At 46.3% G+C, this 26,360-nt stretch overlaps 1 protein-coding gene across 1 annotated transcript in view; it reads left to right on the plus strand.

Annotated features, from left to right (window-relative positions):
- The window catches only part of mysm1 (Myb-like, SWIRM and MPN domains 1), a 122,360-nt gene that overhangs the window by 57,280 nt on the left and 38,720 nt on the right, over nt 1-26,360 (plus strand). The window contains exons 8-14 of the mRNA XM_038794360.1: nt 2,762-3,594; nt 5,715-5,845; nt 11,405-11,511; nt 22,362-22,439; nt 24,065-24,153; nt 25,807-25,861; nt 25,969-26,019. Coding sequence (XP_038650288.1) covers nt 2,762-3,594; nt 5,715-5,845; nt 11,405-11,511; nt 22,362-22,439; nt 24,065-24,153; nt 25,807-25,861; nt 25,969-26,019 — 1,344 coding nt within the window. The remainder of the gene's footprint in view (nt 1-2,761; nt 3,595-5,714; nt 5,846-11,404; nt 11,512-22,361; nt 22,440-24,064; nt 24,154-25,806; nt 25,862-25,968; nt 26,020-26,360) is intronic.

Genomic DNA, 26,360 nt, shown 5'->3' on the forward strand with positions numbered 1-26,360 from the left:
ATTCCAGTTGTAGTCTCTGACGCTCATTCAGAAGCCCATCATCCGGAGACTCCGCATACCCCCTCTCCACCTGTAAAATTTCACCTACCAGTCTTTCCAACTCCGCCCGTTCAGCCTTCTCCCTATGGGCCGATTGAAATGACTTCCCCCCCCCCTGATAACTGCTCCCACACCACCCCAGCCGAGATCTCACCAGATACTTATGTATCCCCGAATGGCCTCCCTCACCCGCTCGCACACCTCACCCTCCGCTAGCAGCCCTAATCTCCAGTGCAGCCGCTGGGCCTTTCCTTTGATAACTCTCTCTTCCCCCCCCCCCCCCCCCCCCCCAATGCGTTCCATGAACCCCCGCAGCTCCTTTGCCATAGCTGACACCTTTCCAGCCTTGGACTCGACCGATCCAGCCTTGGATCCAGGACTGTGTTGAAATCTCCCCCCATATCAGTCGCTGTGAATCCAGGTCCAGGATCTTCCCTAGCACCCTCCTAAATTACTTTATCTTAGTTACACAGCTAGGGCTCAGAGTGTGGACAGAGGCGAACCCCTAATCCAGCTCCTTGCCTGCTCCAAAAAACAATTCAAATTGAATCCAATTCATGGTCCCCATAAAGGAGACATATCCAATCAGAGACAAAAGGCTCAATCTATGCTTGATCTTAGCCAAAAGGCCGAGAAGCGATCCCTCCTAACAAACTCAACATCATCCCAGTTTGGGGCATATGTATTCACCAATACCAGGGCCATTCCCTGCAGCTTCCCACTAACCATAATGAATCTACCCTCCGGGTCTATCTCTATCTTCCCCGCCTCGAATGCCACCCGTTTATTGACCAGGATTGCCACCCCCCTAGTTTTAAAGTTCAATCCCGAATGGAACATCTGCCCGACCCATCCCTTCCTCAACTTAATGTGGTCCCCCACGTTCAGATGTGTATCCTGCACCGTGGCCACGCCCGCCTTCAGTTGCCTCAAGTGCGCGAACACAGGGGCTCTTTTGACTGGCCCATTCAGTCCACGAACGTTCCAGTAACCAGCCTGGTTCTCTCTCTCTTCTCCCCCCCCCCCCCCCCGCCCCCCCTTGCTGATCAACGATAACCTCTCCTAGGCCATTCTTCGGTCCATGTCCCACACCTCTCCTGGCCTGCCCCTTTCCTGGGACGCCCTCAGGCAACTACCGTCATCAACCCTCCTCCTCCACCACCTTGAAAGTCCCCTCCTGTCAGCAGCCTAGTCCCCTCTCCCCCTCCCATCCCCCCCCTCACATTGGTCTTCAGCTCACCCCCCACTTTGCTTCCATGAACTAGCCCTCCCAGCTAGCCTGGCAGCCCCTGCCACTGGCCCCTAGCATCTTATCCCCTCCCCCTGCTCTTAGTGCAAACAATCAACACAAAGACAAGAAGCAAAAAAAAACAACCAATCCCTCCCAAGGTCCGAGCACAAAGGCCCACCCCTCCTCCCTTAACAAAGTACTATATACTAACCTAACCCCAAACAGAAACGAAAAAACGAAAAGAAACAAACAGAAACTCCGAAATAAGTCCGAACATTGCAAATCAAAAGTTAAAAGTTTTACGAAGCATAGCTCAGTTCTCCGTAGTCAAAGTTTAAAGTCCTCCTTCTCCTATCAGTTTATTCTCTTCCATAAAGTCTACTGCATCTCCGCCGAGCCGAAGTACAGTTCCCGACCCTCATAGGTCACCCATAGGCGAGGCGGGTACAGCAGTCCAAACTTTATGTCCTTCTTATACAGAGCCGATTTGACCTTAGTGAAGCTCACCATCCTCTTTGTGAGCTCTGCTTCCAGGTCCTGGGACATCTGGATCTCGACATCTTCCCACACCGCTTCGTCTGCCTGGCCCACCTCATAATACGTTCCTTGTCTTGGAACCGATGCAGTCGTACCACCATCACCCTCGGGGGTTCACCCCCTGGTGCTTGCGCATTAGTGCCCTGTGGGCCCGGTCCATTTCCAAAGGTCTGTCGAACGCACCTTCTCCAAGCAGCTTCTCCAACATCGTCCCCACAAATGCACCAGCGTCCGATTCTTCTCTTCCCTCCGGCAGACTCACGATCCAAATGTCCAGTCTCCGAGAACGGCTCTCTAAGTCCTCCACTTTCTCCAGCAGTCGTTTCTGCTGGTCCTGCAGCATCCCGATCTCCGCTGCCATCGAGGTGGACTGCTCCTCCTGCTCCCCTGCCAGCTCCTCCAGCCTCTGGATCGCCTGTCCCTAGGTCGTCAGTCTCGCTTCCACGCCGTTAACCACCACCTTGATCGAGTCCACCGCCTGGACCAGGTCCTCCGCACACTCCTTACGTTGTTGGGTGAACTTCTCATTTAAGAAGCTCACCAACTTGGCCGATGACCACTGAGCTGGCGGGGCCGGACCCTGCACATCTGCCAGTTCCACACGTGATATCTGCTCCACCACCTTCTGGTTCCTCCTTTTCCGATTTTTTTCTGGGCCGCAGGTCAGTAAATTAGGGGACCCTTCCTTCTGTTCATGCTTCTACACCTTTGCTTTCCAAAATTTCTGCAACAATCCGGCGTAAATGCCACAAAAAGACCACCATGAGTGGGAGCTGGCAAATGTGCGACCTTTCACTCCAAGGCCACCGGAGGTACGAGAAAACTGTGTTTATATGGATTGTGGTTGCAAGTGATTATGGGGCAAGCTGTTGAGAAATAGGGAGCATCCGTGTAAGAGACTAGAGATTTCTGTCATTGGTGTGAAGTTTATATATATATTTTTTAATTCCATAGGCAAAAAATGAAAAATCCGTGGAAGAGGCAAGTATCTGGACTGCCAAAACAACACTTCTGTCTGGAAATGAAGCCAACCTTTTGAAGATAGGATCAGGGCATCACAGCTCTACTTCATCACAAGGTCAGGCTTATCCCACTGTCAATGCTGTTAAGATTGAACATATGTCTGACGATGAAGATGTGGATGTCATGGATGAAACAGATAGTGACAGTGATGGCCGTCAGGAGCAGAAAGGAACAGAAACTCAATCTGATTTAACGATAGATGAACCCGAGGTGACTACTTATGGTTACAGTGTTTCAGGAGTAGATCAATCCTTGGTTAATTCTCCCACTTCTGCTGTGGCCTTGCAAAATTGTTCACAGATGTCAGACATACAGGAAATGTCCAAGCATGATGAGATACCGAGTAATAACATCAATAATTTGAAGTCCATGATTGATGACAGCCAAGAAAATGAAACATTGGCAAAAACAGCCAATGTAGACTTTGTAGGCTACAGCAAATGTGGACATCCTCTGGAGACAACTAATGAAGGATTAGTAGAGCAAATACCAGATTTTCTAGAGTTCAAGCAATTAGAAGAAAAAGAGAAAATCCATAATGATATCTGTGCGTACGGTTTGTCGGTTTGTGAAATGGAAGTGGGTGAAGAAAACTGTGATAGTGAAGAAGGGGAGATACTGAAAACCCCGGCACAAGAAGTAATATTAGACAAAAACATGATCACAGAAGACGAAAAACAAGCTATCCCCGAATTCTTTGAAGGACGATCATCAAAAACACCAGAACGCTTTCTGAAAATTCGCAACTATATCTTGGATCAGTGGTAAGAAAAGGCAGTGTTCTACGCCTAATTACAAAATGTTTGACAACATATCTGATGAAGTATTCACATTTTAAGATACTTGATTATTTTGCTATCGCTATGATGATTTTGTACTAAAGCAAAAGGATAATTGGAATTTGGTTTTGAATTAGCTAGAGTGTTTGAGCTGAGAACCAAGGGGAGGAGGGGGAATTTGAGAGCCCTTGAAATCAGGTGTGTGGTGTCCAATATTCTTGTGCCCATTCGACGTGAAACAGGGAGCACACAAAGTAGATGTTGTCTGCTACTTAAAATGGCTGTAACGAGCAGTCAGCACTGAACCTGCTGCTGAGTGGTTTGAGGCTAGCACTACGTCCAGCATAATTTCCAAAGATTTGACATACATTCATGAACTTGTGTAAGCATCAGTATTTTCTGAAACTCAGCAAGAACCAGTAATAGATAACTGAATGGCAAATTGAATGGTGATGTTTTTAAATGCACTGATGGGGGGGGGGGGGGGGGGGGTGGCGTCGGTTGTGGTGTCATTGGGGCCCTTGTGCTGCTCATCCCACATGTTCAACTGTAAGTGTTTTAAGTGGGGGTGTTAATTAGAGGGTTGAGGTCCAAGATGGAAAATTGGGCACAGAATCAATTTTAGAGACTGACTAACATCATGGTCTACCTATTCTGAATATTCTGGCAAACACACGTAATGCCCACATTAACACCCAGGACAACATGATGTTTGTTGTGGATGTGTGTGGCAATACTGTGGATGTCATTTTCTCCTTAATCAACACTTCTAGTGCTGAAACTCACAGGCTATAAAGCCAAATTGCTTTCCAGATTTTTCTGAAAAATTATGCATATTAGGAATTAATTTTTAAAATGTAGCTTTGTGATTAGGTATTGTCTCAGACAAATAACTAATAATACCCTTCATATCAATTTGAAAAAAAGAATAGCTGAAAGCTTTCGTGTTGCATCCATCGTAGCTGATATCTCTGAGCACACCAGCGTACTGTCAGCTTTGAACATCTCTTATTTTCCTCGCAGTTCTCCTGGGTCATGGACCTGCAGGCAAACAAAATTGTGGCAAGGGGGTTGGTGGGAGGGGGTGGAGAGAGCCGCTCAAGCCTGTCATCTCCTACTGTGCGATACTCAGCACTGCACCAAGGTTGCAATATGCTTTGCTTATTTTCCATTGTTAGTTTTGTAAATGCATTTAGTTTTACTGGTCGGACTATCAGGGTGGTACGGTGGCACAGTGGTTAGCACGGCTGCATCACAGTGCCAGTGACCTGGGATCTATTCCTGCCTGGGGTGACTGCGTAGTTTGTACTTTCTCCCGTGTCTGCGCGGGTTTCCTCCAGGTGTTCCGGTTTCCATGCACAGTTCAAAGATGTGCAGGTTACGTTGATTTTCCATGCTAGATTACCCCTTAGTGTATATGTGTATGCGCAGGTTATGGGGATAGGGAGGGGAGTGGACCTAGGCAAGGCGCTCTTTCAGAGGGTCGATGCAGACCCGATGGGCTGAATGGCCTCCTTCTGCACTGTAGGAATTCTAATTACTCTAATCATTCAAACCTGCCTACCTTCTCCTTATAAAGGTAATTTGATGCACCATGTATTCAAATAGTACCTGTTTCTATCCACTTTTTAAATAGATATTTGCCCAGATGATATGCACCCACAGTGCAGATTGATTTATTTTTTATTTTCCATCTCAGCGAAGTGGTTCCTATTTGTTTAGTACTTCCCAGGCAGCTGGCCAAAGATTGGATATATATCAGCAGGTGGAAAGCCCTTGTTATGCTGTTCTACGGTCATGCTTCTACCTGGACAACGCTTCTTCGCCTTCACCCCAATTATTTTTGCTACCAGATTTGTACTTTCATTTTGCAGACCCATTTTTCTGGACTAATATAAAATGGAACATGCCCTCTCTTGTTCATTTGTTTCCATATAAAAGAGAAGGTTGCAATACTCAAATGGGCAAAATGCAGCAGCTAATAATTTATCATATTTGACACATCTGACTTATTTTTTTTTAAAGCCCTGTCTCTAGTGTCCCAGTAACAAAAATGTCTGACGGTCACAAATTGCAGTATGATGGCATGTGCTTTGTTCCGGCAGGGAGAAGTCTAAACCCAAATACCTGAATAAAACATCAGTGCGCCCAGGACTGAAAAATTGTGGCGACGTGAATTGCATTGGACGGATACACACATACCTGGAACTAATTGGAGCTATAAATTTTGGCTGTGGTGAGCTTATCGCAAGTTTTAGTTGGAAGATAAAGCTTTTTTTTCAAATTCTCAATTTCAATATATTCACTGTCCAGTTTTATTATAATAATGGGCTATGGTCTTTATAGAGAAAATCCCATGTGTAAAATGAACATTGAGAACTAGTTTTGATTTTCTTTATATAACCATTTGGCATCATTTCAATATTTAAAATAATTTCAAATTGTCAGACCAAGTCTTCCTGGTAATCTGAATAGCTGATTTGTTTCACTTGTCTTTTTAATTTTGTTTTTAACTCCCTTTAATTCCATTTCTTTTATAATCCTTTTCCTTTCTATTACTTTCAGACACAGAAAAACCTTCTATCCGAGTGTCATTGCTATTGTATTTTATGTTTCCTTTGGGTGGTGCTGTAACTCCTTTTTAGACATGCTCCTCAAACTGGGTTGACCTGTGTGGCAATGATGAAGTGTAATTCTGCACAGTGCACCAAGGGCGCGATTCTCCGCCCCCCACGCCGGGTGGGAGAATCGCGGGAGGGCCAGGCGAATCACGCCCTGGCACCCCCCGCGATTTTCCCAACCCCCCCAAAAATGGCGTGTCGCGTTTTTCGACACGCCGCTTGGAGAATTGCCGCTCGCCGTTTTTCACGGCGACCGGCGATTCTCCGGCCCGAATGGGCTTAGCGGCCTGACGAACCCGACCGGTTCACGCCGGCGGCAACCACACCTGGTTGCTGCCGTCGTGAACAGCGCGCGACAGGTAAGTGTGGGGCCTGTGGGGGCGGAGGGAGGATCGAGCACCACGGGCGTGCTCATGAGGTGACTGGCCTGCGATCGGTGCCCACCGATCATCGGGCGCGCGCCGTCTCTAAGAGACGCACTCTTTTCCCTCCGCTGCCCCGCAAGATCAAGCCGCCATGTCTTGCGGGGGCAGCGGAGGGGAAGACGGCAACCGCGTATGCACGAGTTGGAGCCGGCCAACCTGCGCATGCACGGCTGACGTCACTTAAGCGCCGCCGGCCACGTCATTCTTGGCGCGCCGCTTTGACGCGGCGGCCGAGTTCCCCGTAACGCCGCTCCTAGCCCCCCCCCCCCCCCCCCCCCCCCCCCCGGGGGGGAGAATAGGGGGCGAGGAGAGGCCTCCGACGCCAGAGTGAAACACTCCAAGTTTCGCTCCGGCGCCGGCACTCAGTCTCCCTTTGGGAGAATTTCACCCCAAGTGTCAGGAACTGGTAACTACTTCAGTGCTTGCAAAAGGGAGTAGAAAAATATTCAAACAACAAATGCAAAAACGGAAAATAGAAATGCTCAAACGGTACAGACAAGCTATGACAAATCATCACTTCTAAATATTACCATGGCTTCTATCCTTTATATCAAAAATAAGGATTCTTCTCCTGTACTAGCCCTCAATATAAAGTTGATCCTTAAAACATGGAGCTTGTTTTTCCAGGGTCAAATAATGCAACAGTGTCAGATTAGCTATGTCTTTAAGGCTTCAGACTGCCTTGTGAGTTGACAAATATAAAACCAAAAGTGGCAGCTCCCAGCAATGGAGCTGTTAGCTAATTGAATTACAAAGCCTTGCTTTATCACAATATTGATTCAATATCTACAGAGCTTTTCTCTGTATTTAAATGTAATTCAAGTAAAAATCCAAAATGCCCACCTAAGTGTTTTTCATTCATGATTTTTCTTGCACAATTTAAATTAGTTATGTAATAGCCCTTTTAATTTCTGTCATGCGTGTTATCTTTTATTACCAGCTACTTCCTTCATGATTCCAGCAGCTCAGGAAAACTGTTTCACATAGATTTTGCCACTTTTATCAGTGTTATTCCTTCTAACCCTCAATCTTGTTCCTAATTAGTTATCTATCAGATTCATTGACAGACATGAACAGGCATTACTGAGTATTCTGTGTACATAAGAGCGGAAGGTAGGAGCAGAGTAGGCCATTCGGACCATTGAGCCTGCTGTGCCATTTTGTAAGACCATGGCTAATCTTGGCCACATCATATCCCTCAAACTCCAAAAATCGACCAATCTCTGGCTTGAACATATTCAACAACAGAGTATCCACTGTTTTCTGTGGTTGAGAATTCCAAAGGATCACACCCTTTGAGGGAAGAAATTTATTTTCACCTTAGTCCTAAATGGTGGTATGAGACTGTGACCCCAAATTCTTGATTCGAGAACCGGGGCAAACATCCTCCCAGTATTGACCCTGTCAAACTACTTAAGAATTTTACATGTTTAAATGAGATCCCCTCTCATTCTTCGACACATTCGGGAATATAATTAGGCAATCTCAGCTTGTAGAACAATTCCCCACTCCCAGGAAGCAGCCTGGTGAATCTTTGCTGCACTTCATCTAAGTATATTCTTCCTTGGGTAAGGAGACCAAAACTGTACACGAATAATCTCAACAAGGTCCATATAATTACAGTAAAATTTCTTTACTTTTATATTCCAATCCTTTTGTAACAAAGGTTAACTCCCCACTCCCGTTGTAAAGCTAACTGGCCTTTTATAATTATTTTTTTGCTTCCTTTTTCTCTGAACTGGTGGGGTTATGTTTGTTACTTAACAATATGCAGGAACTGTTTTAGCATCTAGGAGAATCTTGAAGATCCATACCAATGCACCCACTATCTCTTTAGCCACCACTTTTTAAAACCCTAGGTCATCAGATCCAAGGATTTTTGGGGCAGGATCCTCCAACCCTCCCCGCTGGGCCAGAGAATCGCCAGGGGGCAGCGTTAATCCCGCCCCCGCCGGCTGCCGAATTCTCCAGCGCCGGGGTCTTGGTGGGGGCGGGAATCGCGCTGCGCCAGTCAGCGGCCGCTGGCAGCCCCCCACCCACCCGGCGATTCTCCAGCCCGTGATGGGCCGAGCGGCCACCCGTTTTAGGCTGGTCCTGCCGGCGTAAATTAGACCAGGTACTTATCGGCAGGACCTGGCTCTGCGGGCAGCTTCCGGGATCCTGGGGGGAGGGGGGGGGGGGGGGGGGCGTGACGGATCTAGCCCCGGGGGGTGCCCCCACGGTGGCCTGGCCCGCAATCGGGGCCCACTGATCCGCGGGCGGGCCTGTGACGTGGGGGCAGTCTTTCCCTCCGCACCTTCTGGGCGGTCCGACGCCAGAGTGGTGCACTCCACTCCTTGGCGCCGGGATTGCCCGCCCCGACGGGTACCATCAATGTCTTCAGTACGGGCGGCACAGTCGTTAGCACTGCTTCCCCACAGTGCCAGGGACCAGGGTTCAATTCTGGCCTCGGGTGATTGTCGGTGTGGAGTTTGCACGTTCTGCCCGTGTCTGCATGGGTTTCCTCCGGGTGTTCCGATCTCCTCCCCACAGTCCAAAAATGTGCAGGTTAGGTGGATTGGCCATGCTAAATTGCCCCTTCATGTCCAAAGATGGGCAGGTTAGGTGGGGTTATGGGGATAGGGTGGGGAGAGCGGGTCTAGGTAGAGTGCTCTTTCAGAGGGTTGGTGCAGACTTGATGAGCCGAATGGCCTCCTTCTGCATTGTAAGAATTCTACGATTCTATTATTTCTTTACTAATGCTGATACCCTTAAGTTCCTCATTTACAGTGGCCTTTTGATTTCCCAATACTTCTGGAACTGGTTGTTTGCCTATAAAGCCAGATATTAAGTTTTTGTTTAATATCTCTTCCATTTCCTTATACCCCATTTTAATTTCTCTAGCCTCTACCTCTAACGTACCCATGTTTACTCTTGCTAATCTTTTTATGTTATGCATATCTACAGAGCTGTTAGTATCTGTTTATTCGTTTCCAGCACATTTATTCTCATGTCCTCATAGAGTCATAGAGGTTTACAGCATGGAAACAGGCCCTTCAGCTCAACTTGGCCATGCCACCCAGTTTTTACCACTAAGCTAGTCTCAATTGCCCGCATTTGGTCCATATCCCTCTGTACCCATTTTACCTATATAACGGTCTATATACTTTTTAAAAGACAAAATTGTACCCGCCTCTACTACTGCTTCTGGCAGCTATATGTTCTTAATTTCTTGGCCATCCTTTGCCTAGTTTTAAACTTCTTCCAATCCTCCGGGTTAATACACTTTTCGGTAACATTTAAATTAGTAATATCTTTACCGTCTCCTGTTTGCCACAGTTGGGCCACTTTTCCAGTGGTCATATACCTTTTAGGGAATGTATATCAGGGCTGGTTTAGCACAGTGGGTTAAACCACTGTTCCGGCCTCCCCGAACAGGTGCCAGAATGTGGCGACTAGGGGCTTTTCACAGTAACTTCATTGAAGCCTACTTGTGACAATAAGCGATTATTATTATTATTATTATTATTATTATGATGATGATTTAATGTTTGTCATTGCATATGTGCCCTCATATGTTTTATTCTACTTTTTCAAATCATTGAAACAGCTTTCCCTTACCCTGATTCTCACATCTAAGTTATTTGCTTTGTTCAGATTTAAGAATGTGATTTTGCACTGAACTAAACCACTCTCAAACTCCAAATAAAATTCTACCATATTTTGATCACGTCCCGAGAGGTTCCTTTACTATAATTTTATTAATTAACCCTGCCTTATTTGCACAATACATATCAAAAGTAGTCTTCTCCCTTTTGGTTTCATGACATACTCAGCCCATAATCTATTTTGAATGCATTCCATGAACTCATCCTCTTTATTGTTATTGCAAATTTTATTTGAGCAGTCCATATAAAGGTTGAATTTCCCATGAATGCTGTGTTGTTATTTTGTGGATTGGGGGAAGAATTGTTTAAACTGGAGATTTGATAATTTCATACCCTTGTCCCATAATTGCTCAAGTCAAATCCATTTATTCTTAATAACTATTCCTCGCATCGTGTCCCACCCCAACGTATCAGGAGTTTGAGACCTGCTTCTGACACGAGTGAACCTCAGCTGGTACAGAATATTGTGATGAGTTATATTGATGAAATATTGTACTTTTTTTAGTGGTTAATAAATCAGAGCGCTATACAGTACAATTACTAAAAACTCAGTCACCAAAATGCCATCAGAAATAGGATCTTCATAGCTGACTGGAACCATCTATTTGCTTAGTGATTGCTTCCATAAATATTAGCTTTTTTTTCCAACAGTTTTCTTCACCAGTTTTTCTCCCCATCCTTCTCACCTGAAGACATTGTATCCTTGCTGGGGTAAGGTTCCACGGTAAAATAATGCTTCGCCTATGTGACTATTATTCCTACATGGTGCTTGACATCATAGCTAACATTCTCACTTAATAACCAACTTCAGTTGATAACATTCAAGAATTGGAGCTGGGGGGATGGGCTACTGGTTACTTAATTAGCACTTGAAAATTATACAGCATTGTAAACTGATTCTATTTGGTATTTGATAGATTATTTTGACCACTAAATCCATAAAACGGACCGTGAATCTGAAGCAGTAAACTTAAATGATAATTTGTGGTTGACATTGTCTTTGAGCTTTCAGGCAGATCAAAATCTGAATATAGTATTATAGTATTTCACTATATGGTTAATGGATTTTTGGTAAAGTTTATTCTCTTTTTTTTCTCCACAGAACAGGCAATATATCATCGGCCAAGACCTGCAGACCGAACACGTAATAAAGAGGAAGGAAAGGACAGCGTACAGACATATTTGCTTGCTCAAAGATTACAGTCAATGGTAAGTTGAATATACATAATAACTGCAGTATAACGCTGCAGCAGCCTTTTGTACTGCAGTTGTTAAAATGTAATAAAGTTCTGAAATATCTTTTCAGAAAATCATTGAATTTTACCACATGGAAGCCATTCAATTTATTGCTGCCTTCCCCCATCCCTCTCACCTCCATTGTCCATTTAGTGCTTGATAATTCCACAGTAAGTTGGATGTATTAACCTAGAAAAAGTAGAGTGCAAAAATGTAATTCATGACTAGTTAAGTAGGGCCAGCATGGAGCAGTAGACCCCTGAACCAAGTATTAGGAGTTTGCATTTGAGTTGTGTGTTTTTAATACATCTGTCATTTTTTAGGTCTTTACTGACTTGACCCTTCCTGTGAAGACTAGGGGCGCGATTCTCCGCTCCCCACGCCGCGTGGGAGAATCTCGGGAGGGCCCCCCGACAAATTTCACGCGCCCCCCGCGATTCTCCCTACCCCCCCTGCCCGCGAGCGGCGATTCTCCGACCCGGATGGGCCGAGCGGCCTGCCGTTCGCAACCGTTTTACGACGGCGGCAACCACACCTGGTCGCTGCCGTCATGAAACGGGTGTGTGGAGATGCCCGTTTGGGGCTTGTAGGGGGCTTGGTGGGGAATAAGCACGACGACTGTGCTCGGGAGGGGACAGGCCCGCGATCGGTGCCCACCGATCATCGGGCCGGAGTCTCAATCGGACGCACTATTTCCCCTCCGCCGCCCCGCAAGATTAAGCCGCCACGTCTTGCGGGGTGGCTGAGGGGAAAGACGGCCACCGCGCATTCGCGGGTTCGAGCTGTCAGCGTCATGACGTCAGCCGCGCATGCGCGGGTTGGAGCCGGCCAACCTGCACATGCGCGGCTGACGCCATTAGGCGCGCCGGCCGCGTCATTTTTGGCGCGACGTCTCCGCGGTCGAGAGTTACGGAGCGCCGCTCCTAGCCCCGCCCGGAGGGGAGAATAGGGGGCGAAGAGCGGCCTCCGAGGCCGTCGTGAAACTCGGCCGAGTTCACGACGGCCCTCCCGATTTTTCCCGGGAGCGGAGAATTCCGCTCTAGATTTATAGAAAACCAGACTGAAGGGTGACAATTGGCCCATTGTGTCACGGCAAACTCATCAATTGAAGCAGCTTACAATAATTCCATTCCCCTGGCATTTCCCCCATGGTTTTCACAGTCTTCCTTTTCGAATATTTATTCAATTAACCTTTATATTAAATCTTTGACTCAATATTCAGATGTGGTCAAATATCCTATATTCTAAAAACATTCTCTATTGAAGTTATTTCTGGTGCAGCACGGTGGCGCAGTGGTTTAGCCCTGCAGCCTCACGGCGCCGAGGTCCCAGGTTCCATCCTGGCTCTGGGTCACTGTCCGTCTGGAGTTTGCACATTCTCCCCGTGTTTGCCTGGGTTTCGCCCCCACAACCCAAAGATGTGCAGGCTAGGTGGATTGGACACGCTAAATTGCCCCTTAATTGGAAAAAATTAATTGGGTACTCTAAATTTATTTTTTTTAAATAAAGTTATTTCTTCCAACACACACCAAAATGCACCTCTTAACACAACAGCCATGATTTCAGTCTGTGTTTATTTGGATTCACAAGTACATTTTTTTATTCTTTCAAGGAATTGTGACCATTGCTGGCAAGACCAGAATTTTTTGCCCATCCTTTGGCCTTGAGATGGTGGTGTTGAGCTGCCGCCTCGAACTGCATTCCATCTGGTATAAGTACACTCACAGGGCGCGATTCTCCGAAACGGAGAGAAACAGCCGACGCCGGAGTGAAACCCGGAGTGTTTCACTCCGGCGTCGGAGGCCGCTCCTCGCCCCCTATTCCTCTCCCCCCCACCGCCCCCCCCCCCTCCGGGGGGGGCTAGGAGCGGCGGTGGCCGAATCTCGGGCGCCGGGCCTTGACGCTTGCCTCAAAGCAGTGCGCCGAGAATGACGCGACCGGCAGCGCCTAAGTGACGTCAGCCGCTCATGCGCAGGTTGGCCGGCGGCAACCCGCGCATGCTCGGTTGCAGTCTTCCCCTCCGCTGCCCTGCAAGACGTGGCGGCTTGATCTTCCGGGGCGGCGGAGGGAAAAGAGTGCATCTCTTAGAGACGCCGGCCCGACAACCGGTGGGCACCGATCGCGGGCCAGTCACCTCATGAGCACGCCCCGGTGCTCGATCCTCCCTCCGCCCCCCACAGGCCCCACACTTACCGGTCGCGCGATGTTCACGCCGGCAGCGACCAGGTGTGGTTGACGCCGGCGTGAACCGGTCGGGTTCGTCGGGCCGCTTGGCCTATCTGGCCGGAGAATCGGCGGTCGCCGTGAAAAACGGCGAGCGGCGACTCTCCGAGCGGCGTGTCGCAAAACGCGACACGCCATTTGGGGGGGGGGGGGGGGGGGGGGGGGAGAATCGCGGGGTGTGCCAGGGCGGCGTGTCATGATTCGCCCGGCCCTCCCGCGATTCTCCCACCCGGCGTGGGAAGCGGAGAATCGCGCCCACAGTGAGGGAGGGAGATTTTTTTAACCCAGTGATAGTGAAGAAATGGTAATATAGTTCCAAGTCAAGACAGTGTGCAGCTTGGAGGGGAGTTTGCAGGTGGAGGAGTTCTCCTAAGTCTGCTGCTCTTGTCCCAGGTTGTGGAGGTCACGTTTTGGAAAGTGCTGTTAAAGGATACTTGATGATGAATTTCAGCAGAGCATCTTGTCTGTGTTAAACACATAGCCATTGCCTCCGCAAGAGCTCAAGTAATTTAAACATTGTGGGATCTACTTTCAGTTGAACACAGCCTATTGTTAACAAGGCAGATCTCACTCAAAGACTCCAAACTCTGGAAGCATCATTCAGGCCATCAATGCATTTGTTTAATTTCCATAGTTGTCCTTCTGTATCTGCTGTCTCTTTGGGTAATTTCAGAAACACAAAAAGTATCACTTTGCAGAAATGTGTCTTAGACCATAAAACTTTGTCAACTGATTTACACCCCCATGCATATGTGGCCAAAAGAGCTAACAAGATTTTCAATATTACTTTTTCAGCAATGGTAGCGTCCACGCTAATATCTGTATCACCCAGTCACTCTTTGAAACTCCTAATAACTAGCCTTACTTTAGCCTTATAAATCCCATCTGCAAGGATTACTTCATTACAAATCCACCCATAGAAAAGCTGTTTGTTCCTTATCTGATACCTCAGAATGCCCTCCCAAGGGCAATAAGGGATGGGTAATAAATATTGACCTAGCCAGCAACTTGTGACCAAAAAAACCCTCAAAATTCTTTCCAACTATCTAATTCTCTTTGTTTTGCCGCTCCTATTAGTTTGTTCTTGTTTGTTGGCAACCACCAAAACTGAATGATCATGATGAATTCCACTTTTAGTTCTGTTCTGAGATAATGCTGTAGCCTTTTTTAAATTGTCTAATCTACTCAAATTATGGCTGCTGCTTGCACTTTTATGTTTATTGGGAGTAATACTGCGAGATCTCGCTCTCGCACTATTAGAAGATCTTTCTCTAGTATGTAAGCACTTCCTGATGCAAGTCAATTCTTGGCCCACAATCAGTACTTACCCTGCACTTTCCTGCTGCCCACTCTTTCATTCCATTATACCAGTCCATGGAATGAAAGAGAAAATGCTGGAAAATCTCAGCAGGTCTGGCAGCATCTATAGGGAGAGAAAAGAGCTAACATTTCAAGTCTAATGACTCGTCAAAGCGAACAGAGAAAGTGGGAAATATTTATACTGTGGAGTGAGAATGAAACATGAGTCATAGCCACAGAGACCCAGGGAAATGGGGTACTAATAGCCACAGAAACCAAGGGGAGAGAGTGTTAATGGCAGTCCACAAAGATAACAAAAGGTGTGAAAGGCCAAACAGCAGTGAAACTAACATCAGAGGCATTTTTTCTACCAGTCCATGGAGTCCGCTTCTTGGCCATCACTCTGAACATTCAACCAATATTTAAATTCAGTAAGAAGTCTTACAACACCAGGTTAAAGTCCAACAGGTTTGTTTCAAATCAAAATGTTGGACTTTAACCTGATGTTGTAAGACTTCTTACTGTGCTCACCCTAGTCCAACGCAGACTTGCCAAGTTTTTCGCATATCTCCATTGACTAGATCTTTCTGGAATATATGTTACTTGAGTACCCACTCTGGGCAAACTGGTCCTTGGATTTAATAACTCTGTCACACCCTGGACTCCTGATGGCACTGAAAGAGGCCATTTGTCCCGTCAAATTCATGTCAGTTCTCTGTAGAACAATTCAATCAGTCATTCCCCATGCTCTAACCTTATAGCTATATAAATTTATTTCCTTCATGTTGCCCTTCCAGATTCCTTTTGAAATCATTCATCATTTACACTTCCATCGCTCCTACTGGCAATGAGTTCCAGATCATTACTTCTCCATGCATTAAAAATCTCTTTTTCACATCTTGCTGAAAACCTTGGGCGGAATTCTCCGCAAGGCCCGACGCCGTCGTGAAACCTGGAGAGGTTCACGATGGCGTCGGAAGCCTCTCCCGACCCCCTATTCTCCCCTACCCGGGGGGATAGACGGGCCGTACCGGGAAACTCGGCGGCCGGGCCTTGTCCCTGGCTTCAAGGCTCGGCGTGCTAAGAATGACACCGCGGCGGCGCCTAATGATGTCAGCCGTGCATGCGCGGATTGGACAGCTCAAACCCGCGCATGCGCGGTTGTCGTCTTTCCCCTCAGCCGCCCCGCAAGACATGGCGGCTTGATCTTGCGGGGCGGCGGAGGGGAAAGAGTGCGTCCCCTTGAGACGCCGGCCCGACAATCAGTGGGCACCGATCGCCCGCCAGTCCCCTCCCAAGCACGGTCGTGGTGCTCGATCCCCGTTTCGCCCCCCCCTAGGCCCCACACTTACCTGGCGCGCCATGTTCACGACGGCAGCGACCAGGTGTGGTTGCCGCCGTCGTGAACAGGTTGGGAACGGCAGGCCGCTCGGCCCATCCGGGTCAGAGAATCGAACGGCGGCCCGCGTTTCTCCGAGCGGCGTGTCGGAAAACCGGACATGCCATTTTAGGGGGGGGGGGGGGGGTGGAAGAAGAGCAGGAGGTGCGGGAGCGGACCTCCCGCTATTCTCCCACCCATCGTGGTTGCGGAGAATCGCGGCCCTTAAATCTGTGTCTGCTAATCCTTGTACCATCAGTTAATGGGAACATGTTTTCTTTGTCCACCTTTATCTTACCCTGCCATAATCATGTACATCTCTTTCAGATTTTCCCTCAACCAGCTTTGCTGCAAGGATAAGCCCATCTTGTCCACCCTAGCTTTGGAGCTAAATTTCCTCTTCGCTAGAACCATTCTGGCAAATCTCCTCCAAGCTCTCTCGCAAGAACCATCACATCCTTCCTAATGTGTGGTTAACAGAACTGGATTTAATATAGTATTTGGGGCCTCACTAGAGCTTTATAAAGGTTCAGAAAAACATCTGTGTTTTTCCTCACAATACCACTATGAATTCCACTATGGAATTTATGAATTCCAAAATCCTATAAGCTTTGTTAATTATTCACAAGATGTCCTGCCACCTTCAAATATCAGTGCACATGACTCCATGTCCCTCTGTCCAATACACTCTTTAGAATTGTGCCGATAAGCCTGTATTGCCTCTCCTAATCCTTCTGCCAAAATGCATCACCTCACACTGCTCTGTATTAAATTCCACTTGCCATTTGTCTGTTGATTCTGTTAGCCTATCTACCTATGTTCTATTTCAGTTGATCGGTATCATCCTCACTGTATGCCACATCTCCAAGTTTTGTATAATCAGCCCATTTTGAAATTTTACTCTGCATTACAATATCAAAGTCATTTTTTTAAAAAATCATCAATGGGATGTGAGCGTCGCTGGCTGGGCCAGCATTTATTGTCCATTCAAGAGTCAACCACATTGCTGGTGGTTCTGGAGTCACGTGTAGGTAAGACCAGGAAAGGATGGCAGATTTCCTTCCATAAAGAACATGAGGGAACCGGATGGGCTTTTATGACAATCAACAACGGTTTCATGGTCATCAACAGACTTTTGATTTCAGGATTTTATTGAGTTCAAATTTCAAATGCCCTGGTGGGATTAAAACTCGGGTCTCCAGAACATTACCCTGGGTCTCTAGATTACTATTCCAGCGGCAATACCATTATGCCACTGCCTCAATATAGGTATCAAAAAACCACTGGAATGAGTATTAACTCGTGGCAACATCCTCCAGTCTGAAAAGCAACCATTAAATATGACTCACGTTTTTCTATCCTAAAACCAATTTTCTGCCCTTTACCGCAATTCTAACATTATCCAAATTGATGTTCAGATAAAGTTCCCTAACCCACCCCCTCCCCATTCCTCATTATAGTTCTAGCACATCTAGCGATATCCCTAAAGATTTACTCCTCCATCTCTCTTTCGCTATTTGCGGGCCTACAGAATACCCCCAGGAACGTGAGCAACACTTCATTTTCTACTCAACTCAAACCAAATTGATTCTGTCCTTGTCCCTACAAGGCCATCCTCCCTTTCCTATATCATGATGTCCTCCCTAATCAGTACTTTACCCCAGCTCCGATGTTTTTCTTCAATGTCCTTTCTAAACACTTTGGGTGGAATTTTTTGAAAAAAATGATAAAGTATAATTTTCGGCAAGCAAATCGGTGCGATTCCCATCAGGCCCGGTGGCATAATCCAGATCGGAATCTTCAGGCACGTTGAATTTTTTTTTGACCCCAGGAGAAAAAATAAGTATGAATCCCACCAGGGTGTTTGGTTCACCCACACTGGAGGTCATATGAGCACTTCAAAGAAGGGAGGCTACATTTAAACGGCTCCACAGCAGTTGATCTGGTTCCAACCAGGAGGATGGCAGCAAGGAAACCAGCTCCTAGATTTACGGAGGGGGTCCTCAGCCATTTGCTGGATGCCATGGAGGAGAGGCGAGCCACAATATATCATCTGTCTGGCAGGAGACCCACCAGCGAGGGGGATGGTGGCAGCAGCACTGTTCAGTCATTCAGTACTTCCCCTCACTCATTGACCTACTGGCCCTGGAAGCAGCCAGCACTACACCTTATCTGGCAGACACCGCTTACTCACATCTCAGGTGCCCTTCATCTTCATTGCATGACCAGCCCCTTGTCACTGCCCTCACATTGTCAGAGTCAACCATCTAGCATCCTGTCTAGTTGTCCCCTCCCTTATTCTCTTCTGACAGGTGTTTCGATGGTCAACCATTCCTCATGGGCAGGGTCAGCTGGACGGTAATGTCCACCTTGGGGGCTAATGGATCCTCTTTGCTGGGGTCCGGTACATCTGCAGACACAGTCCTTCTCAATTCCTTGCACTCAGGCATTTATCCTTGAACCTTGTGTTTTCACCCCAATCCTTGACTTTGAGAATTTGGGCAGCTGACATTGTAAGGGTTAACACTTGACCAATTAGTCTGACGAGCATGAATCTCGGCAATGTTAAATTACTTTCTGCATCCGGGATAAGCAAGGTTAATGGGCACCATTCTTACTCAGGCTGCAAAATTCCGAGATCTCCTTACTGTCAGGCCTTCACTCTTAAGACTCCTGGACAGCCACTCCATAAAACTTTTACGCATACCTCAATCCCAAACACCCTAGGCTGGGCACCATGTTGCCTTCTCTTTCTGGGTCTCATCCATCCAACCCATTAGACACGCCTGTTTCATTCCCCACCCCCACAGCCACACCATACCCCCCAGGCCTCAATCAGCTAATTAACACAGCACTCTTAAGAATCTTTTGAATAACACTGACACAGCGTTCTATGAGAACGTTTGATACAACATAGGCAGTAGATTTCAAGAACACACACGCCAGCCATGACCCCCATTGCAGAAGCCCCTGAACCAAGTGCCTCTCCCAACCTTCTCTGAAGCTGGCCAGTCGACTCTGTCCACTTGAACTTCCTGGTTCTAGATGGAGAGGAGTGCTCACCTCCTTCCTCCCTCTTGGAAGTCAATGCGCCTGGTTCCGGTAGCAATAGTAATTCACAGACTTGTGAATCGCGCCGGTGGGTGAGAAGATTATTCATTGAGGTCTGAAGTTTCAACTTTAATCTCGCTAAGTACATTATAATGCATTCAAATTAATACAATTCCTGGGCGTAAACCTGATCACGTTATTGGGTAATGCCTGGTAAGATCATACTCTGAAATCTCGCCAACGCAAACCATGTTTTTGGCCTCTCGCGATGTTTTGCCCCCGTTACGGGATTTTCACCCATTGATCAAGCACCTGCTAAATCCCACCGTTGTATCCTTGAATATTAATCACACAGTCCTTGTCATTTTTATACTATGTTTCTGTTTTTGCCGTGATACCATGTTCCCAAACAACTATTTGTACTTGTAGCTTTCCAACCTTATTCACTACAATTTGTACGCTTATTTACATTCATCCTAAACCTGTCTTTGTGTCCCTCTTAGTCTGACCCTGTCTAATGATGGGAACTATATCCTTCAACCATCTGGAGTGAATTTTGGGCACTGATCGCGGGCCAGTCCCCTCCCGAGCACGGCCGTGGTGCTCAATCCCCTCTCCACCCCCCACAGGCCCCAAACTTGCCTTTCGCGCTATGTTCACGCTGGCAGCGACCAGGTGTGGTTGCCGCCGGCGTGAACGGGTCGGGAACGTCAGGCCGCTCGGCCCATCCGGGCCAGAGAATCGGCGGTCGCCGTGCAAAACGGCGAGCGCCGATTCCGCGACACGCCATTTTGGGGGGGGTGGGAGAATCGCAGGGGGTGCCAGGGCGGCGTGTCATGATTCGTCCGGCCCTCCCGCGATTCTCCCACCCGGCGTGGGGAGCGGAGAATCGCGCCCAAGGTGTGCAAAATGTAAAATGAAAATATTTCTGAATTTGTCCCGTACCTTCAGATCCAAGGCACTTACCTCTTAATGTAATTGGTGGTCTCTGTGTGTTATCATCACCAAACTAATGACACCTCAGATACTGTAACAGTCCAAGTCCATATGCAGCAAGATCTGGACAGTATTCAGGCTTGGACAGATAAGTTACAAATAACATTCAAACTGCACTCAAAATGTTGAGAGCTGTTTGAGGGTGGATGGGATGAGGGGATTGTTGGCTAGGGGATTGCCATTGTATTTGTTGTTATTGCTAATTATATGTTGTAAATATTGTGAAAATGTGAAAAGGGAGGAGAATAAAAATATTTATTTAAAATAAACATTTAAATTGCACACGTACCAGGCAATGACCATCTCCAGCAAGAGAGAATCTTAAAAATCTACCCATCGCATTCAGTGGCATTACCATTGCTGAATCCCCCAATATCGACATCCTGGAGGTTTCCATTGACCAGAAACTGAAGTCTACCAGCTATTTAAATACTGGAACTGTAACAGCAAATCAGAGGCTGGGAATTCTGCAGGGAGTAACTCACTCCTGACTTCCCAAAGCCTATCCATCAAGTACATGGCTCAAGTCAGGAGTGATGGAACACTCTCTGCTTGCTTGAATGTGTGCAACTTCAAAAATACTCGAAATTCAACACCATTCCGGACAAAGCAGCCCAATTGATTGGCACCCAATCCACTACTTTAAACATTCACTTCCTACATTTTAACCCATCTCTTCCACATACTGTTGAAGTTTATCCAATACTGCACAGTTAAGAGTCCAAGATTAACAGATTAATCACAGGATTAAAACTCCTTGTAACCTGTATTATTTGTTAAAATGCATCACTATCTTCATAGACGGAGAATTCCTACAGTGCAGAAGGAGGTCATTCAGCCCATCGAGTATGAACTGACCTTCTGAAAGAGCGCTCTACCTAGACCCACTCCCCCACCCTATACCCCTAACCCCAATTAACGTTTTGGACACTAAGGGGCAATTTAGCACGGCCAATCAACCTAACCTGCACATCTTTAGACTGTGGGAGGAAACCAGAGCACCCTGAGGAAACCTATGCAGACACAGAGAGAATGTGCAAATTCCACACAGTTACTGAAGGTTGGATTTGAACCCGGGTCCCTGGCACTGTGAGGCAGCAGTACTAACCACTGTGCCACCATACAGCTCTATGACCATATGTTTTTCAATTGGACCAGAGGGTAATCGTATCCTGGGAATTTACTTTTGCTGTCTGATATTTTCCACATTGGCTGGTAGGGTTGTAGTTCTCTGCCCAGTTTTCTTTCTTTGGTTATCTCTAGGTTACCATCCTTTGCTAATTCCATCAAGCCTGTTAGTGAAAGATAAAACTGGAGGCAATCTTCACACATTTTTATAAATATTTAATTACAGAGTTACAGGTAACCAGCATACACCTCCGATGTCAGCAAGCACAGCTTCACTCTGTCTATAAAGGCAAAGTGAATCTCCAGTTAATGCCCACCTCTTGAATGCAGTTAAACATAATAGACAATTAACCTTAGCTAAAGAAGAAAGCGTACTGTGGAGATTAAAATCATAATTCTGGGAAGGTACATTCCATAGATTGTGAATCTATGGAATTCCTTGCCCAGTGAAGCAGTTGAGGCTCCTTCATTACATGTTTTTAAGGTAAAGATAGATAGTTTTTTGAAGAATAAAGGGATTAAGGGTTATGGTGTTCGGGCCGGAAAGTGGAGCTGAGTCCACAAAAGATCAGCCATGATCTAATTGAATGGCGGAGCAGGCTCGAGGGGCCAGATGGCCTACTCCTGCTCCTAGTTCTTATGTTCTTATGTTAGCTGTAAACCATCAGCATTTGTTTCGCAGATGATTATATACATAGGTAATGCTTTGGCTATCACTTTATCCACTGACAACTTTTATTTGTTGTAGCGTACTAGAAGACGACGTGTGCGAGACCCTTGGGGAAACTGGCGTGATGCAAAGGATCTGGAAGGGCAAACATTTGAGGTACTTCGACAGAAAAGTCTTAAAAAGAACTAACAGCTTTGAAACAAAAATCCACCAGGGTCTGTGGTGCACTATTGCATTGGCTTGCCAGTTATTTATAATGTACTGTATCTATTTCGCTCAGTTGGCGGGATAGCTGCTTCGTGATGCGGAGGTTCAATTCCCCTTTTGCTAATGTTATTCATGAAAGCCCCGCCTTCTCACCTTGCCCCTCAACTGAGATGTGGTGACCCTCAGGTTAAATCACCAGCAGTCAGCTCTCACTCAAAGGGGAGAGCAGCCTGTGGTCCTTGGGGATTGTGATAACATTTACATTTTTTTACTGTAACTATACAAAATGGAAAATAAGTTTATTTTTCATATCTGCAATTTGAAGAAAGTAATGAGCTAGCTCAAAGCAAGAATCTAAATCAATACAAAGTTTAGAGAAAATGTATTTAGTATTAAAAAACGAGAATTGTGGTGGAAAATCAGGCAGTGATTTGAGGATGACACCGTATAGATATTCCTCTTACAAAATGGGATCTGCTGTAGATAATGTCGTTGGTTCAGTGCCGTCAGTTGCTCCTCATCTCAAGATCTCATCAGACATTTATTTCCCAATTCTTAACAGCTTTGTAGTAGAGAATTATACATGCTCACCACTGTCTGGGTGAAGAAATTTCTTCTCATCTCAGTCGTAAATGGCTAACCCTGTATCCTTAGACTGATTGTAACTGCTCAACTTTCCCTATTAAGGGCAGGGTGTAGTGAATTCAGGCCATGACCCAATAGTTGTCAAACTGTGGTCTGTGAGGATTCTCCAGGTGGTTCGCAGGCTGGTCCAAAATGCAAGCCATTGACTTGCAATGCCACAGTCTAGGCAATACAAGAGATAGCCCAGAATCATCATCCCAGCCACTTGTAACATCACACAACCCGATTGGCTTCCATGTACACGGCATGAGTCGTCATTAGTGTGAGCAACAACAATGAAGTCTTATCGGCAAGATTTATGTTATTGTTAATATTCCTTGGTTAATATACATGTACTAGTTCCTCAGAAGATTATTGTGATGAGTTTATTACATGAGAATATTTCAAACAAACCTGGGCCGGAATTCTCCGGCCATTTGCTGACGGCGGGAGTCTCTGCTCCTGCCAGCAGCCCACCACAGCAGGTTTCCCAGTGGTGTGGGATGGCTTCAATGGGAATTCCCATTTATAGCAGCAGGAACCGAGAATCGTGCCACTGTTCTCTGGTTGTATTGATGTTTATCATCTGAAAATGTAGATACTTTTGTTTCTGGCATTAATTAATAATTTACTTGTGATATTTAATTTTAAAAAGTTAATGCACATAGTTTTTGAACTTAGTGGCCAATCCAAAGCAAAATATTTAAAGTTCCCAGTAATTATGATAAGCATTTTAGGGGTGGCAATCAAAGGGTTAGGACCATGAGGTGGTCTTCGGGGTCCTTACCCTGCCTCAGTGGTCCATGGAATAAAATATTTGAGAACTAATTGTCTTCCTGCATGTTGCCCATTGGTGATTGCAGTTCTCCGCTTGGCTACCTGTCAAACTACTAAATTCGAACTTCAGCAAATATCACTGGATAATTTGAAAACCTTTTGTGAATTTCTAGCACCTCACTGCCGAAGAACTGGCCAGGAGACATGAGGAAGAATTAAACAAACCTCCAAAACCAGCAAGAGGCCCTCGGCAGTCAAAGAGGTATGAACTCTTCAAGAACTGTAGTAGCAGGTTCATTTCAAAATCGCAAAACTGAGGTATTGATTTGAGAAAACCTGATCATGATATTTTCTTTTTACATGTTAAGTTTGGCTTTATTGTTTGACCTGTGTAAATGGGTAGAGATGTGGCACATCCTAAGGTTAATCTTAATTAGTTATTTGTGTTTCCAGTTGTCAAGGGTAACAGTTACTCCATGTTTCTGCCAGGATATTTTTGCTACATTAACACTTTGAGGGCATGTGGAAAACATTTATCGGCACGGTGGCGCAGTGGTTAGCACTGCTGCCTCACAGCGCCAGGGGCCCAGGTTCAATTCCAACCTTCAGTGACTGTGTGGAGTTTGCACGTTCTCCCCGTGTCGCGTGGGTTTTCTCCGAGTGCTCCCGTTTCCTCCCACAATCCAAAGATGTGCAGGTTAGGTGGATTTGCCATGCTAAATTGCCCCTTAGTGTCCAAAAGTTAGATGGGATTGCGGGGTTGTGGGGATAGGGCAAGGGATGGATCTGGGTAGCGTGCTGTTTCAGAGGGTCGATGCAGACTCGATGGGCCAAATGGCCTCCTACACTGTAGGGATTCTATGAAAATGCTCAAAATTATTTTTGGTGATTTCTTGTAATTTGGGAGGAAGAGTGGCTGGGATCCAAATCCTGTGGTCAATTTAAAAATGTTTAAAAGCGTTATTAGAGTCTCTTAGGTGTGATGGAGGTAGCTAAAAATTGGAAGGATTTAACCTTTGTTAGGATCAAAGCAAAGCTATGTGCAATCATAGCAAGTGTTATGGCCGGAATTCTCCCGTTGTTGCGATTCACCTTTCCTGCCAGCCCGTGGAGTTCCCGGTGACGTCGGGTGGTTACAATGGGAAATCCCTTTGACAAGCGGCAGGAAGATAGAATCCCGCCACCAGCAAACGGCACGCCACCAAGAACCTCACGGCTGGGGAACCGGAGAATCCCGCCCTATGTTTTTGTGTATGAACCAAATTGCAGCTGTTTCTGTTAGAACACTTGAAATGAAGCAATAAAAGTTAACTTAACAGATCCAATTTTAATTCCATCCACCTGGTGGAAAGAGGACAGCAGCAGAGTCAAAATTCTAGCAGTGAACTTGTGAAATTATTTCCCATTCACAGCCAAGTTTTCCTTGGTGTTTTCATGGGAGCTGAGCTAACTCAGGAGGAGCTCTAATGAATTCATGAAGTACCTAAATAGTTAATGTAATTTCAGCAGCCTACAGGGTGAAGGATCAATGGAGGTGCCTGACAGTGCTTCAGAAGATGGCCAAAATGTTAAATGGGCAAGAGAAACGGGGCTGTTGTTTCGGGTTGAACTAGAATAAGATAGTTATGGCAGTATGGCAGGGCAATATCTGCCTCCATTTTCTCCCCTCCCCATTATTGCAGTATTCCCCTCCCAAGAATCTATCTGTTTCCTGGCTTGGAGCCTGCAATATGCATCGCGATGGCTTTTCAGGGTCTGCAGGTGTACATATTTATGACAGTGAGGCTCAGCCCTTGCAATGGGAAATAGCTGGATGTCCAGAATTTGATCAAATTCAGACCTTTATTTAAATGTTGCTTTTCCCCCACTCACTGTTGCTCATTCTTTCAGTGACCTGATCATTTTCTCTCCTTAGCTCTTTTGACCCTTTCCAGCTGATCCCATGCCACTGCTTCAGTGAAGAGAAACCGGTATGAGATTTATCTGTCGTCTTCAGATAAAGATTTTGCTTTTAATTTGTTGTGCTTCATTTTTAAAATTCTTGTGTACCTCTTGGTAAATGTCATTTTCATTTCAGGAGCCATTTCAAGTGAAGGTAGCTTCAGAGGCATTGCTGGTGATGGACATGGTAAGCCAAGAGAGACGTTATTTCTTTTTCACCTTGCAGCACATGTATACATGGCTACTTGCAAAATGATGTAAAATTGGAATGGAAATTATATTTCCCAGAATAATAGCAGGAACTATGGGCGGGATTCTCCAATCTCCCAGCCACGTGATTCCCAGCAGCTGGATGCAATACACCTTCCGCTAGTAGTGGGATACCCTGCTCCCGCCGCTGTCAATGGGAATTCCCATTGAATCCACCCCATGCTACTGGGAAATCCACAGACGGGGTGCGTTTCCGGTGCATCCAGAGAATCCCACCGCCAGCGAACGGACGGAGAATTCTGCCCTATTATTGTCACA

Source organism: Scyliorhinus canicula, chromosome 4 (genome assembly GCF_902713615.1).
Source record: "Scyliorhinus canicula chromosome 4, sScyCan1.1, whole genome shotgun sequence".
In the NCBI taxonomy this organism is placed as follows: Eukaryota; Metazoa; Chordata; class Chondrichthyes; order Carcharhiniformes; family Scyliorhinidae; genus Scyliorhinus; species Scyliorhinus canicula.